Source organism: Emydura macquarii, unplaced genomic scaffold (genome assembly GCF_026122565.2).
Source record: "Emydura macquarii macquarii isolate MOO-44397 ecotype Brisbane River unplaced genomic scaffold, CSIRO-AGI_Emac_v2 contig_1451, whole genome shotgun sequence".
NCBI classification, from domain to species: Eukaryota; Metazoa; Chordata; order Testudines; family Chelidae; genus Emydura; species Emydura macquarii.
This window is the reverse complement of record NW_027131588.1, coordinates 17,000,976-17,016,691: the sequence shown is the minus strand read 5'-3', so window position 1 is coordinate 17,016,691 and position 15,716 is coordinate 17,000,976. Positions and strand designations below refer to the sequence as shown.

At 41.3% G+C, this 15,716-nt stretch overlaps 1 protein-coding gene and 1 long non-coding RNA gene across 3 annotated transcripts in view; one reads left to right on the top strand and one right to left on the bottom strand.

Annotated features, from left to right (window-relative positions):
* Positions 1-2,754: 2,754 nt before the first annotated feature.
* LOC137156438 (perilipin-3-like) lies at positions 2,755-15,424 on the top strand. 2 transcript variants are annotated; one of them, XM_067553263.1, is made up of 8 exons: positions 2,755-2,781; positions 6,173-6,249; positions 7,467-7,662; positions 8,718-8,800; positions 9,137-9,422; positions 10,663-10,862; positions 12,082-12,210; positions 12,405-15,424. In XM_067553263.1, exons 2-8 carry the CDS (start codon positions 6,190-6,192, stop codon positions 12,753-12,755), a joined length of 1,305 nt encoding a protein of 434 aa, XP_067409364.1. In that variant the 5' UTR covers positions 2,755-2,781; positions 6,173-6,189; the 3' UTR covers positions 12,756-15,424. The 2 variants fall into 2 exon arrangements, with proteins under 2 accessions (XP_067409364.1, XP_067409363.1); XM_067553262.1 differs by lacking the exon at positions 2,755-2,781 and having other exon boundaries at positions 6,127-6,249.
* LOC137156439 (uncharacterized) overlaps positions 13,798-15,716 on the bottom strand; it is a 43,364-nt gene continuing 41,445 nt past the window's right edge. Inside the window, exon 3 of the long non-coding RNA XR_010920767.1 lies at positions 13,798-13,872. This is a non-coding gene — a long non-coding RNA (uncharacterized lncRNA). The remainder of the gene's footprint in view (positions 13,873-15,716) is intronic.

Here is a 15,716-nt window from a genome sequence, read left to right as displayed (position 1 = left end):
CTGAGTTGCAGCTGCCAGCCAGAAGCACAGAAGGTTAAAGGTAAGATTCTGTCAGAAAGCTGGCGGTGGCGGCCCAGAGAGAGGAGGGAAAAACTGAAGACTCCAGCTACAATCGGAGGACTGGGCAGGGGGAAGCCTCTGTTTCATTAACAGAATGAGATTCCCCATCTCCCTTTGTAGCCTCCCCCTCCCTTGCCAAGTGCTGGAACTCCTTAGCCTGGTGGGAGAAGGAGGTAGACTATTTAGGGCAGTGTTTCCCAAACTTTTTGATACCAGGGACCGGCTTCCTATACTGTGTCAGGGAGATCTCAGACTTCCTATACTGTGTCAGAGGGATCTCAGGGGCCAGTGCCAGTCCACGGACCGCTCGTTGAGAAATGCTAGGCACCCTCACTATCCCCACAGAGCTGTTGAACTCTGCAGGGGGAGGAGGCAGCCAGACAACAGCTAGTTGCCCCTCACTTGCCACACGCTTCTCTATGCCCAGCTACCCAACTGTGGGGAGCCCCCTCTCCTGCTGATTACACCCCACAAACCACCACATGTCAGCTAGTGCCAGTGTCACAGCAGGGTAGAGGGAAGTGTCATCACCCAGTCAGTGATTCTCTCTACCCCTTGGAGATGGGAGCTACTCAGTCTCTTGGTACTTGGCTTCTACTCCCAGGGCCCATCCCCATCTCATTGATCATTGATCATCTCATTGATCATCAACTGACACAACTTCCTGGCACCTTCTCCTCCTGGCTGGAACATTCCCCTCTCACTCTTAACAGGGCTGGAAGCAGCGATGTCCCAGTATATTAAAAATCACCATACTTGGCACTTTTCGGAAGAGCTGCTCACCTTGTGGGTGTATTCTTACATACAGCGTGCCAGATTTTACCCAGCCCTTGCACTAGTGTAGAAGGGAGGAAACAAGTATAAGGCCGTCTCCCTACTACCCATGGTCCTAAGTTTGGGAGATGAGTATGCAGCAAAGATAGGGTTGTCTTGTACGTTTTGGATCTTATCCTGACCTTGATTAATAGTAAAACTCCATCACATCAGTAAGAGTGGCCTGAGGAAGGTATACGGCCTACAGCTTGGAGGGCCACCGTCTCTCTTCTAAACAATGCACAAAATCAGACTGATACTACCTTGAAAATATCCCACATTTGCCAGGGGTATGTGTGTGGACAGGGCCAGATTCTCCGCTGGTATAAACCGACAGAGCTCCACTGAAGCTATGCCAAGTTACTCCAGCTGAGAATCCAGACCACAAACGTAGGTCAGAGAATCCCACATGAGTGAGAAGTACTTTTCAATGGATACAAACTGTACATTTTATTTAAGTATTGAATTTAAATTAATATTTTAAACACTATTTTCTTTTCGCTAAAACCCTACCTTTTCGTGACACATACAGTAGGTAGACCCCGTGCGATAACACAGCTGTTGTCCTGCTTTTGTGTTGGCCTAAAGGCCAAAACACAGAAACTGTAAGATCATATATATGATTATAGAACATCACAATGGGGGGGTTTAGCCACCTAACCCATCAACGTACCCAAGGATTGAGTACTAGCTAGCTCAGATATAAAGCACAGTTCAGGAGTCCAGTTCTCCTGTTGCTTACACTGATATAAGTCAAAAGTGGCTCCAATTGCTGCAAGAAAGAAGAGACTCAGGCCAAAGAAATCTAACCTCTTCTCTGCTGCTGCAATGCAGTTGAATAAGATTGAATAATATTAGGAGTCTGTTTAGTTAACATCTACACATGGATAGAAAATTTGTGCCCAGAAGCCATTTTCAGATAGTTAATACAAGTGTTCTGAATGTGATGTGTTCAGGGTCAGAGATGGAAAATACCTTCCTAACCAATGGTCTAGCTTTTTACTACTTCTTTTGAGCTGTTATTAGTTCCTCTGAGGACATATCCTGAAATGCTGCATCATAGATTCTGGCATGATTAATTACTGACAATATCTTTATTCAAATTGAAATGCATAGAAACTCATTGTTTCTAACACTCATTCAAAAGTCATGCAGCAGGCCCCCTAAAATTATTATTTTTAAGTCTAACACGTTAGAAATCTATCTTCAGATTTCTGAGCTTTAAAGATTCACATTTTCAAACTTTTCTCGATAACCATGAGGGCTAGAAGCTTTATTTTATTTTTAAAAAAGCACCCAAAGAACCTTTCCCAGTATCATCTAATAATTGACTCGGGGGGAAAAGAATCCCTTCGCCTTTCTCTAAAATACTCTTCTTGGAGCCATTTTGAGATGAACTATGAGATTGCCCTAACCATAAAAATGTTGTAGTACTACTCTTTTGCAAGATTTCCGGTCATGTTCAGACCATTTTGTTTTTCTTCACTTTAGCAACCTCACTGCAGTAATGTCACCTTAAACTGGGTTCTGAAAAGACACTGTTGTAGTGGATGGAAAATGATAACACTATGGATTCTTTCCTTGCTACTTTTTTTACACTATCTCCCTTCAAGCTCTGGAATCCTTGTCCCCCCCAGGGTGAAAATGACATGCAGGAAATGATCAGGAGCTTTGCAATGGTCAGGAGAAGCTGGCCCAGATGTGACTGGAGTAGAGCAGAGAACAATTGTTGAGCACACCACATTTTCCAGCCTTCATTAGTCAGGATGGAAACTGCCATTTTCTGATTGTTTTCCCATGTTGTGTATTCAGTTTGCCACGCCCGGTGATGACATCACTAGCCTCATATAAAAGCTGAACAGGTAGGCCTTCTCTAGGGCAAGGGCTGTGGAAGTTGGTAGGAAGCAGGTAAGATATTATGATTGGCTTCAGTTTGTTCTTTGGGTTATGGTGCTAGTTGCTTTGACTAGTGCAATGTAATTGCTTAAAACTAGTTTGATGCTTTTTACCTCTTGCATTAAGGAATACTATGAATAATAAGTATTCCTATGTTGGTTTAAAAGTAGTAAGTAAGTTAACTTTTTCTCTGGTTTGTATGTTCTGATACTTGGCTTACCTGCTATCTAGCAAGGTAGCTGCAGATGAAGAGTAAAATATATTAAGAACAGAAGTACTTAAGCTAAGTTCTAGGCTACAAAAACCTAAACATACTCCTCTAAATGCTTTACCCTTGGAGTTAAAAGGGTTGTACCTAGAGGCCCTGACAAAATGTGGGGACTGGGGCAGTCAGGATTCATTCTGAGCTTTCCACTGTAATGTCTTTTGTGGTGGTACAAAACAAGCCACTGAGGTGGTTGAGTGAATTAACTTTAAAAAAAAAAAGTAGCTCTAAATAACAACTGTTAAATGAATAACTCAGTCATACTGTGACAATGAAAAATACAGAGATGAGTAACAAGTGGCCAAATTGCTTGAGCACATGAAATAGGCCAATTAGTAAGAGGCTTTGAATTTTTACTTTCTAAGGCTCAATTGCCCCTTAAATTAGACAATCTAGTTATTCTTGACCAGGTGCTACTTGCTCCTAAATGTGGCTTTTTTAACTCACCAAAGAAATGGACAATTAGCATTGTGAGGTTATGTTGCAGTAGGAGGCAGAAACTTCCAGATTCACTGACTAGTATCCTAACTGTTTTTAAATCTAACTATTCAGATGGCTAATACTAAACCCATACTCCTGCAAATAGAATCTTGAGAGGAACACAGTGGCTATGCATAGAAGTATAGATTTTATACACTTTATAAAAATGGTATTGAGATACCTGGTGTGGTTTAAGAAAACTACATCTAATAGCAATATGACTTGGAATGAATCCTCAGTAGTTTCCCATGATTCTTTTTCTCTAGTTTGTTCCAACACGTTCTTTTGATAACCCAAATAAATGTGTTGGAACAAACTAGAATGTGTTGGAACAAAGTAGCGAGAGAGTCATGGAACGAATCCCCAGTAGCTTCTCTACTTACAATTAGTTAGTAAGACAAGAGAGCATTCAACCACAGGCTTTAAAGCAATGTGAAAATAAAGCGATTGAACTGATAAATGGGTAATCTAATTATGAAACGTGCTACTATTTGATAGCTGGTGTAAAGCCTAAAAATGTGCTAGCAAATCATCCTGGGAATTCAAACCAAGTAAAAATGTACTTTTAGTACCAGGCAAACTAAAGCAAAGTTGAAAATCTAAATAAGCATCAGACAAACAAGTATGGCTTTTGTACAGGAAAATTACCCTTTCAAACCTATTAATTCTTTGAAGGTCTAGTGGAGAAAGCAGAAATGGTAGATATAATTTATTTAGATATTCAGAAAGCTCTTGATAGTGCATCACAAGAAGCTATTAAGAAAAATAAACTAATGCAGTGAGAAGCACAGGTCTGTCATGAATTATAAAGCAGTTAAGAGGAAACAGAGGATAAACTTCTTCATGTGAACTGACCAGAAGTGAAGCATTCCACCATTCAGCATAGCGCTAACAATTCATGTATTAGGTTGGAGTGGGGGGTGAGCAGTTAGTGATGGGGCAGGGAAACTAATACACTATTATTTTAGTCCAAGATTAGATGCATGAAGCATGTCAGAAGAATCTTAAAAGGAGAGAATCTAGGATGGATCAAATATATGTAATCAAATACATGCTAATGTTGGTAGATGGAACTGATGGTCTTCTACATGTATGTTAGCATATGGGGAAGAGACCAAAAAATATACAGTGGTGGTCAAAAAACAAATAAGATATTGAGTGTGACTAAATGATATACCACAGAAATGTATGCAAAAAGCTGAAGTTGTGCTGCTACATAAATTAGTTGCAGGCTAACCTCAAATACATAGTGTTCATTTCTAGTCATATCAATGATCCTTTCGATTACTGCTATATCACTCAGCTGTGACAGTAGCTGAGCCCTGTAGACTTCTATATGAACAGATCAAAAATATTAGGGCTGTCTTGTTTCAAAAAGTGATGAGATGGAGATGTTGAAAAATAAGCTATACCAGAACTTACACATAGTTTTATGTTTTAAGTATCTCTTACACAATGCATTGTGTAATGTGTCATTACAGCAAGTTCTATAGGTTGGTAAAGAGCTTAGTAATGCTAAATACTTAGACTTGCATGCTAGCATGATGGTAACTAAGGATAGCTAGATTTGTGCTGCCAGACTTAACACCCAGGAATCAGTGGTTGGTTTAAGAACCTCCTCAGCCCACAGGCATGTCAATTCAGAACAGTACATCTGCTTGAGACAGTATATTAGACTAGATGGCTATGGAAAGTCCTATTCATGTTTACAAGGTGTACTATCTATTAGAGGTGAAATAGAGGCCAAATTCACTAACTTAATGGTATCTTGACTTATTTGACTCTGACAAAATCAAAGGAAATGCCTAACTGAATGTGGGGAAACAGGTGAACAGGAAAGCAGGAATAAAAATTCCATGTGAAATTTAATTTTAGGAAGACTCTTATCCAGCGAGACTGTCTCAACTGGAAGTGGTACAACAATTTTCTGCCAGACACAATTCAGTTTAATGCTTCATATTCCCTCTTTAGCTTGTGGTGGTCATTCTCATCTGAAGAGATGAGATGGTCTAAAGATTCTCAACTCCTTTAAGGCTAATTAAAGTTACTGTTATGGGGTTTGCCCACTACATCTAACTTAAATAACCTGACCCACTGACCTAACCCTAACCACCTGTCAGAAGGAGCGCTCTAACTGAACATACCAAAGGCTGGCCCTCCTATGGGCAATATTTGACTAATCATTCAGATAGACCCAGCTCTGGGAGTAATGACATCTGGCCCCCACTTACAAGGTATTGTTATGACAAAGTTCTAGACTATTTTTTTTTTTTTTTTCAATTAAGGTCAGTCCCACCATCCATTCACAGGACTAAAGAAACCAGCATCATCTCAGTGATTCTTGCACTTATAGAAAACAGAAGAATTGCTGGCCAATGTCTTCTCATAGTAGATTATATCATGTCAAATACAAGGCTGTCCTCTTCCAAAGTCTCCTGATGACTTCATTCCTGGTAGAGAAGAACTCTCTCCTTGCCTTCTTCCCCGCTATGTATTTGGAACAGCACTTCCTATTATCTAATGCCTTTTTTCAGTAAGCTTTGAAAGGGGGACAGAGTAGATTGCAATCTTTAGCCTGTTGGACTTTGGTTTCAAGCTTGATCTTGCAGAGAATGGCATGGCTTAGAATAAACTGCCTCACCTTTTCATTCTCTTCAGTGATATCTGACTCCATCATGTCTTCAGATGAAAACAAAACAAATGCTGCTTTCCTAGAGACTGACCAGGAGCATCAGGTAGGTCCATGAGGGGTTGCTAGGCATGTAGAGTTAAACCAGGCTTGTAAACTAGCCTATGGCCACAATCTGATTGGGTGTCTTTCTAAAAAATGTACTCTAATTCAACCAGAAGTTATGGGAACAACTGGCTGAAATTCTATGGCCTGTCTGCTGCAGGAGATGAGACTAGGTCACAATGGTCCCTTCTTGCCTTAAATTGACTTTTTCAGTGTGAAACTAGAAATGACAACACAACCAATGCTGCTGGCATAATCCACCTAGAATGAAATCCCATCAGGTGTCTTTAATAGGAAGTCCTCCACTCTGGAACACATCACCTTTTGGTCTTCCAGAGCGCAACTTCACTTGGAGTTAAGCACAATTGGTAAGAAGGTAGGGACCCCATAGCTTCAGCTTATGCCACAATCTTATCTATTTATCTTTCTTGGGATGGGTGAAGGAAGAGTCCTACCTTTGTGTGTGATTGGAGTGAAGTGCACCTGCTGATCAAACTAGTACTGTACACAATTAGCACTGCCTGCAGATATGGGCAGTAGGACGTTTAAATGAATCTGAAAAAGATTGCTTTCCTGGACTTCAGAGGCTAGTTGAGCTAGGTTAGGTGGGATATCCTGATTGCAGACTGAAAAGACTATGAAGAGACTTATGCTAACATTCCAGTTATATCCTACTAAGCCCAGGAACAGATGTGCAAAATTAATAGCAAGTGATGTATTAGTTCTTGCTAAATTGCATGGCCATTCAGCAAAATGCTTCTGGGCACTAAAACCATAATAAGGTATCTGGATGAGAAACTAAATGTGTTCTGGGAGTCCCTGAAACAGTTAGAAGGTACTGATTCAACAGTCCTTAGAGCCTCAGGTGTGAAAGGGAGTCTGCAAGTGTTACTAAGGGTACGCCTATACTGATGGCGGCAAAGTCGCTGCCATCAGATCGATCTTTCTTTCTGGATCGATTGAGTGGGTCTCAACTATTAGGAAGTTGACACTGGTAAACACACCCCCCCCCCCCCCCCATGGTATAGCGCTTCATCGACAGGAACACGGTTCCCGTCAGTGCACAGAAAGGAAGCACAGCAGTCGACGGGAGTTACACCAGCTATGCAGAGTAGCTTGCGTAACTCCCATCAACTGCTGCTGGATTTCCAGGTAAATGTAGACCAGGGCTAAGAATCTGTTTAACTAGCTGGACTCTAACTTTCTCCCCTTTCTTAGAGTATAGTTAGTAGGGTGGCCAGTCTGCCACTGGTCAGCTCTACTTATGACACAGTTTCTACTACTTACACTGCCACCAAAGAAGATCATCCGCTCATCAAGTCAGTCTGTGATGTTGCAGAGATGGGAGCAAAGACAATTGCCACTGCTGCAGTGGGTGGTGTACAACCAATTTTGACCACATTTGAACCTCAGAGTGAGTAATGATGAACATGGGTTACAGGGGCATTTTGCAAAAATAGCACATTGGGAGGGAACTCAAGAAGGTAAAGCATCCTTTCTCCATGAAATAGTGCAAGTTCACTTTGTATGTGCTGACATCACCTCCAAGAAGGGAGAATCTATTTTATATAGCACCCCACACTGCTAGGCAATATAGACACTCAAGACAGGTCCTGCGTTGAAAAGCCCATAATGTAAAAAAAAATGCAGACAAAGATGAGGGACAGCGGAAAACTATTAAAACAAGTCTTCTTGCCAAAGAGCAAAAACTTATGAGGACTTTTCTCATCTAAACTGATCTCAAATTTGGTCTTATTTGTTGGTACTTTTTACTAATATTGCTCAACTTTGCAGTCAAATCCATAAAACCTACAGTAAGCTTAACTCCTGTCCAGCCTGACAGCTTACTTGATATCAGCAAATTTCTGGGTAACTTAACCAGCTAAAGCATAACATTAAATATTACAATACTGGCTTACAAAAATCAATTATAAATCAACTGAAATTCAGCCAGCAATACAGAGGATAAACCTTAAGTAATCTTAAATTTTGGTTGTGCCTGAACTTAGATTTTCTGATGTCACTAAATAAAACCACTTTACAGATACCTTAAGTTGAAGTCACACAGGTCTTGCTAGCTTAATGTGGTTTACTGGAGGGCCGAACAGATGCTTTTTAGATTCTAAAGGCAATCATAGCAAGATAAAAACTCATTTGCGTTCCTATAGCCAAATAACACTATTTCCAAACTGCTCGCGTAACTAAACTGTCATTTACTCTTTCTGGCTTGCGGTACCTCCAGAAAGAGCAAAGACTTCCCACCCACAATCAACTCATTTGTACAATGGTAGCACCCTGGTGTCTTAAATGAGTCCAACTCCCCATTTGTCGAGGCACTGTTACAGTTCCTCCTGTCTTAAAAAGTCTCTTGAAACCTGTTGTCCCAGTTCCAAGCTTTCTCTGATACTGCAGGTAACTGCTAAAATTGAAAGGCTTTTGAGGGCCTAAATTTCCCTTGGTTTTTAACAGTTGCAGCAGTAAACGAATATGCCTGCAAAGGACTGGACAAGGTGGAGGAGAAACTGCTGATTCTTCAACAGCCAGCTGAAAAGGTAACTTTTTTCCCGAGAGAAGGATGCAGTGGTGTTGCATAGATTAGAATAATCTAAATGAGGGGATACTGATGTCAGCCATAGAAACTATCCCTGGTCTTAAGGCCTTGACCATGCCACATGGCTGCCTTGAAACATAAAAGATGTTGGCTGGCAGTAAGGAGCTGCCCCAAACAAAGGCTGTTATGATGGTAGAAACTACTAGTGAAAATAAGGAAGTAAATTTGATGCTGAAGCCGGAGACTAAAAATCTGTATGGACAGAGCATGCCTTGTCCCCCACTAAAACCACTCTTGTACCTATTCATAATCTGGCAATAACACCATTTTTTTCTAGGTGATTTCAAATACCAAGGAGCTAGTATCTTCCACAGTCACAGGTGCCAAGGATGCAGTTTTCAGTACTGCCACAGACGCAAAAGATGCAGTGACTGGAATATTGGACATCGCTAAAGGGACTGTCCAGGATAGTATGGAGGCCACTCGATCTGTAATGACTCACAGCATGAGTGTCGTCGTGGAATCAAGTGTGGGGCAGAAGGTTGTAAGCGGCATTGACACACTGCTGGGGAAATCAGAGGAACTGGTGGACCACTACCTCCCGATAACAGATGAAGAACTAGGTCAGTACGGCTGGGGTACTTACTCTTCTCAGTGCACTAAATCTAGGAAATGTGACGCTGACTTCCTGGAGAACCCTAATTTTTCTAACCTAAGGGATTTAACAGACATTTTAAATTGTGTATATGGTCTATATGAAGCTTACGGCATCTCCACCAACAGATGCCCCTCCCATAAAGCATGCATTAAACCAGGTTGGGATGCTGGGGGGGGGAGGGGGATGGAAGATGGGAACTCAGGATCAGAACTACAACTGATTCTGCAGGAATTAACAACATGTCTAATCTCAAGGTGCTAATGTGCATGTCTTCACTCAGATTACCTGGTGCAACCTTTGAGCTTCTGGCCCATAACATGGGGTTGATTGGCAGGACTTCCTAGTATTGGACTGTCTGTGGCAAACACCAAATCCCAAATGAACCTCACCTGGGTGGGGGTATAGCTGCTGGTATGACAAACTGGTCACATCTAGGTGACTTCACATCTAGGACTCTAATATACCAAATCTTACTGTATGCAATAGGTGCTAAAATAGCTTTATTTGCTGCTCCTGTTCTCATGCCTTTTCTAAACTGGGGAGTACTATGCAGGTTTTGGTCCACTGTAGCCTCCTCTTATGTGATGCTTTATGTAAAACTTTGTAAATGCATAGTTTAAAGTTTTGTCTGAACTAAGAATACAGGGTATTCTTCTAACATGAACTCTCTACTACTTGTTCAGACCTGAAAGTGGCTCTTTTATCAGGATAACCTTTCAAACCTTTCCAATGATGAGGATCTTCCAAAATTACTGAAACTAGCTAGCTATTCAGTTAGACCTCTAAATATACCAGTCATTTATTTTCTTCTCCTACCCAGTGAAGATGATTTGTACCTGGAACAGTCCCTATTTAGGTAGTCAGTGGGAGTGTGCACGAATGTACTAAAGAGCAGAAGTCCTAATCCTCTAGTGACTCTATTAAAACGAACTCTTGTCCCTATCCATAAATGACTGATCGTATTTTAGTTCAATTACATGATCTTGTTGGCCTTACTATGTGTCAATGAAATCCTCTAGGTACTATGAGGTTAACAAAGTACATCTTGTGCCACACAAGCAAGAAGTGGGGAAAGGATTCCTAGCACCAAGGATTGATTACAAACAGATCGAAGTTATGGCCTCTGGTCCCACTTGTCACCACGGTACTTCATCTGTCTCTCAGCCTTGGCTAGGATTAAACCTTGTTCTTCTCATTCCTTTCAGCTAAGCTTGCAACGTCTCTGGAGGGGTTTGAAGTGCCCTCTGCAGAGCAGCAGAGACAGCCGAAGAGTTACTATGTGCAGTTGGGCTCCCTTTCAACCAAACTCCGCCAACGAGCCTACCAGCACTCCTTGGGCAAGGTGAAACAAGTTGGGCAAAGCACCCAGGAGGCCCTTTTCCAGCTTCAGCAAACCATTGATCTGGTAGGGATGCAAATCCTTTTTCTCCCCTCCCCCCACAGCATTCTCTTGTGGAGTTACATAGTGATGAACTCTATGTATGAAAGGTGCTACTTCTGACTAGCTTTCTGTGGGATGCCTGTTCACCCAGAAAAGCTGTGCTATTGTAGGCAAAGTACTTTCACTGTGGTGGTACAGCCTGCTTCACAGGTCAGTCTGTAAAAGCAAGGGGAAATGGACACATGGGGGAACACTGATTCCTCAGTGACTTGCTGCCAATTTCTTTGAAAGCATTGAGATTTGTTTTAATCTCCTCTGTTACATTGGTGTATATATCTACTAAGAGAATAGAGTAGAAACTTCAAGCTAAATGGGGGGGAGGAGGAGGAGGAATGAAAGCTTTCTCATAATCATAAGCAAGGCCCTATATACTTAACTGTAAAATCCATCCTCTGCTACAGACTTCTTCTCCGCAACCTGATTCATTTTTAAACTGATGCTGACACTTTCAGTATTGACATCAAATCCTAGGGACCAGAAAGGGATCTAAATGCATCTCTTGCGAAGCTTGCTGACAAATCACTAGTTCTAAAATACAAACTGCCCCTTTAGTACATCCAGTAGAAAATACAAATGTTCTTATACATGAAGTATGCTGCCTTTCATGTCTCCCAGGTAGGATCTAAAAGTGACACAGGAGCCATTGTGTTGACAAACATTGATTTTTTTGTAGCTGGATCACTTACACCTCTAGTCAAAATGAAGCTGTAGAAGACTTGTGTGGCTCACCAGCACACTGCAAGATGACCCTGAGTTCTGCAGAGTACATTGGGGAGCGGCAGGGGGAGAGCCATGATAAGACATGATCAGCAGACCTGTAATGAGATATGACTTCATGGAAATGTTCATTGTGATAACATTACATACTGAACAATTTATAACCTGGGATGAGAGAGCAAAGATGTCTCCAGGAATCTTTTCTTTTAAAATATCTGTCCCACAGTGCATTCCAGAGAGGAAATTCTTTTCCTTAGCCCCCTCTGGCCAGGTGATCTACCGATACCTAGAGAAGAGCCATCTAGCCAAGGCAGCAGAAGCATTAGAATTTTTTTTTTTTTTTTTTTTTTTTTTTGCATTGGGTGACAGAATTCTGACAGGAATCAACAGCTCTCTTAAGGCATTGCTGTTTTCTCACTGCAGTCAGACTTCAAGCATCCGATCCCTTTTCTTTTAATCTCTCCAGATTGACTCTGCTAAAGAGGTGCTGGGTCAGAAGCTTCATGATGGCCAGGAGAAGCTGAATCAAATGTGGCTGGACTGGAGCAGGAGAGAGCTAGAAGAAAGGGAGGATAAAGACTCTGCCCAGCCAGAGGTATCATTCTTCCTGAAAAATAGTCTGGGATTATTTGAGTTCTTCTCATGGAGAAAGCATTATCTAGTGTTTAAAGCACCGGAGTACTAGTAGCTTTCTGAATACTATCCCTGAATTTGCCATGCATGTCAATACTACACTGCAGTTAGAATGTATAAATCTTTTCTGTTAATTGCTAATTTGCTTATTCACAGATGATTGAGTCTCAGACCCTGGCTGTGTCCCGTAGCATCATCCAGCACTTGCAGGCAGTCTGTCTTACCCTAGTGTCCAGCATCCAGGGCCTCCCAGCAAATATGCAGGATCGGGTCCAGCAGATCCAAAGCAGCTTAGAAGACCTCCATGCTTCCTTCTTTACTGCTGGTTCCTTCCAGGATCTCTCCAGCAGCATCCTCTCCCAGAGCCAAGAGAAGGTGACCAGAGCACGGGAGTCTCTGGATGAGCTGCTGGAGTATGTGGTGCACAACATTCCTCTCACATGGATTGTGGGACCCTTTGCTCCATCTGGAGACTCGGCAGTGGATGATAAAGTGGAGAAGGACTAGACCAGCCTCGCTTCTTCTAGACCAAGGAGGACAACAGAAGCTCTGAATTCTATCCGCTTCTTGTAAAGGACATGACTGACCTAGAAGTCAGAAGTTTTCAGTCTACATTTGACATCCTAGAGAGAATATAAACCTGTTTCCTTTAACTTGCAGGAAACTGACATCCATACAGCTTCTTGTGACTAACTGAATGTGTCTGGAACACTCAATGTTCTGAAATACTAGGATTTTTTTAATGTCTGCAGTCTCAAATCAAATGTCAATGCTTGTATCTCTGCATACACTAGATTTGATATCATGCAATCACAGGCTGAGAACTTGGCTACTTCTGATACTCAAAGCAAATTCTAGCTTGTAACGCTAACCCCAAAACATCAGTGTCAGGTGTCAGAAGCTACTTACTGCAGTTCCTGAGAGAGAGCCACTCTGGCTGGCTTTTTTTTGGCCAGAGATATATCTGCAAAGAAGCCCTCTACCTGTAGAGACTTGTTTTGTAAGGGCAGGCAAACTGTAGCTGTCAGTCTACTATACTCTAAATACAAAAATAGGATTAGGCTTGATCTCTCTGTAACATGTCTTACTACCTCACCTCCTTTAAGGGAAGCAATAGGTTTTACTTATTTGTCAATGCTATGAGTCTGAAATGATATTGTATAAAATAAACTATCTGCATTCTCAAATAAGTCTTCTCTTTTTGTTAAGAGATCAGTCATTAAAGAACTGGTTTGGATATAATGTACAAATTCAATCCTTGATGCCTTCCAACATAGTCCAATCCTGGTCAAGCGCTTAATTACCTAGCGGTATAACTAAATGTTGGCAAGAGTGAGACATCCATAAGCAAGATATAAAGCTTGCCAACTACTAGGCACTGAACCTGGTCATTGAACAATTCTTTTTGAAGATCACTCACTGAACTTCATAGCTGGATATGAGCAAGTTTCCTCAGGTGACAGTGTCCCAATCAGTTCCCCTTACAAGAATCTTTCTGATCAATCTCACTACTACCTCATCCAAACTGAAAAAAGTATGTAACCATACTACCTACCTAGTGGGTCTTCCTGTAGAAAGTGGACTGTGGAAGGAGGTGGCACTGGGGCACCCCTATACACCCAAGCTGCAGGGCAAGAGACAAGGTGTAAGACTACTGATGTGAAAAATAGCAGGCTGCCTTTCCCTGTGGGAGCAGGTCCCTTTCTGTATAGGACTTTCTGAAAGGCTTAGTGCAAGTCAGAATGAAGTTCACATCCCGTATACAAGTGTAAGCACATTTAAAGTCTAATCCATATCTTCGGGGCACAGTTTTACAAAGCCACCACACAGTTAGATACATGTAACTTTAAAAAAACTACACTTGTCAAAACCCCTCCTGCAAAAGGACTCTCTACAAGAGGCTTTTCTGATCAACCCTTCTAATCAGACTTCAACCTCCCCTTGTCTTTAACTGTACAGCTCCACAACTCAAACTCTAGGTGATCTTTTTTTAATTACAGTTAATTTTGCAGTTGGTCACTTTACTGGAAAGGTTAGCAAATACACTACCATCCAATTTTCTAGACAGGTGAAATTCTTAGGTTTCTATTGTCTTAGTCCCTAGTCTACCCTCCCTCCTAACTCTAGTCTGTCTGTAAAGTATGCACTGAAGTGACTTCCTGAACCAGTCCCTGTGTGCTCAACATACAGCAGTTGCCATTACCACTACGCAACTTACAAATGCTTAGTGATTTCTAAATACTAGTGACTTACCATTCTAGGTATAGACAATAACTGTCAGATGTTTCTTCTTTAATAGGAAACCTATGCCATTTCAGATGTGGCAGTGTGACAGCTCAGAACATCCACAGAATTTGAAGGCTTCCACTATAGTTTCCCTTGAATTCATTTTTCAGTAACCTTCTTTGAGCTCAGGTTCTGAATATTTTTTCCTTCCTTCATACTGTAGTGCCTTCCCCTTGCAGAGGAACCTCCATACACAAACATTGCACTGCACCTTTTGACCTTAGCTTATGAAATGGCTTGCAAAATAGTTTAGGTAGAGGTATGATACATTACACTTTGGATGCTTCTGGCACTTCTGCAAAGCCATAAGACCATTTGCTTTAGCATTGCTACTTCATGTGCTAGCTTAGTATAGAAGCATATCTGTGCTGAGAGCATCTCTTCTCTTAAACATCCATCCATAAGGGATTATATATTCCTCTTTCTGTTAGTGCTTCAGAAAGAAGCTGTTCTGTTACAGCCCGGAGGGGTATTGAGGTTAATTTTTTTTAACTGAAGGGAAGAACTCCTGTAACTCAGCAGCTGCGCAATGATTAGCAGTCAAATTGTCCACTTTTGTTCCATCAAGCTAAATTATCTTCCCTTTGCTCTACCTTGACTTCTAATGCCACTTGGACAAAAATTTTCACATATAGGTGCCTAAAGAAAAGGGAGCTGATCTTGATGGAGTAAGTATAGATGGGTGCAATTTTCAGCCATTCTTTTTGCAAAGAATTGAAGTTCCACAGCACTAAAATTTCCTGACTGTCTGGCTTGCTGAATTGTGTGTGTAATTCTGAAAGTCAAAACATTTCATTGTGATGTTTTCCAAAACATTTTGATTTATTGAAATGGCTTTTCATTTTGAATATTCCTTCAAATTTATTAAAAATTTAAACTGTTCTGCTCAATCAGAATGAAACAGTACCTGGGGGCAGTCAAGGGGTGGGGTTTTTTGTTTTGAAATTTTTGGCCAAAAAAAAAAAAAAAAGTTGGCTTGACCCCAGACAACTTTATTTTTCAGAATTGCCACAAAGCAAAAGTCCATTATTTGCATAGTTCTATTAGCTATGGTGTGTGGTACACCTGCTATGATTCTTGGGTAGGTTTCACACTTATCTTCCTTTTAGTTTTATTCTTAACCTTTGGAAGATGCTCACCTTCCTGTGCACTTTTGCACACTGTCTCAGGCCCCTGAAATGT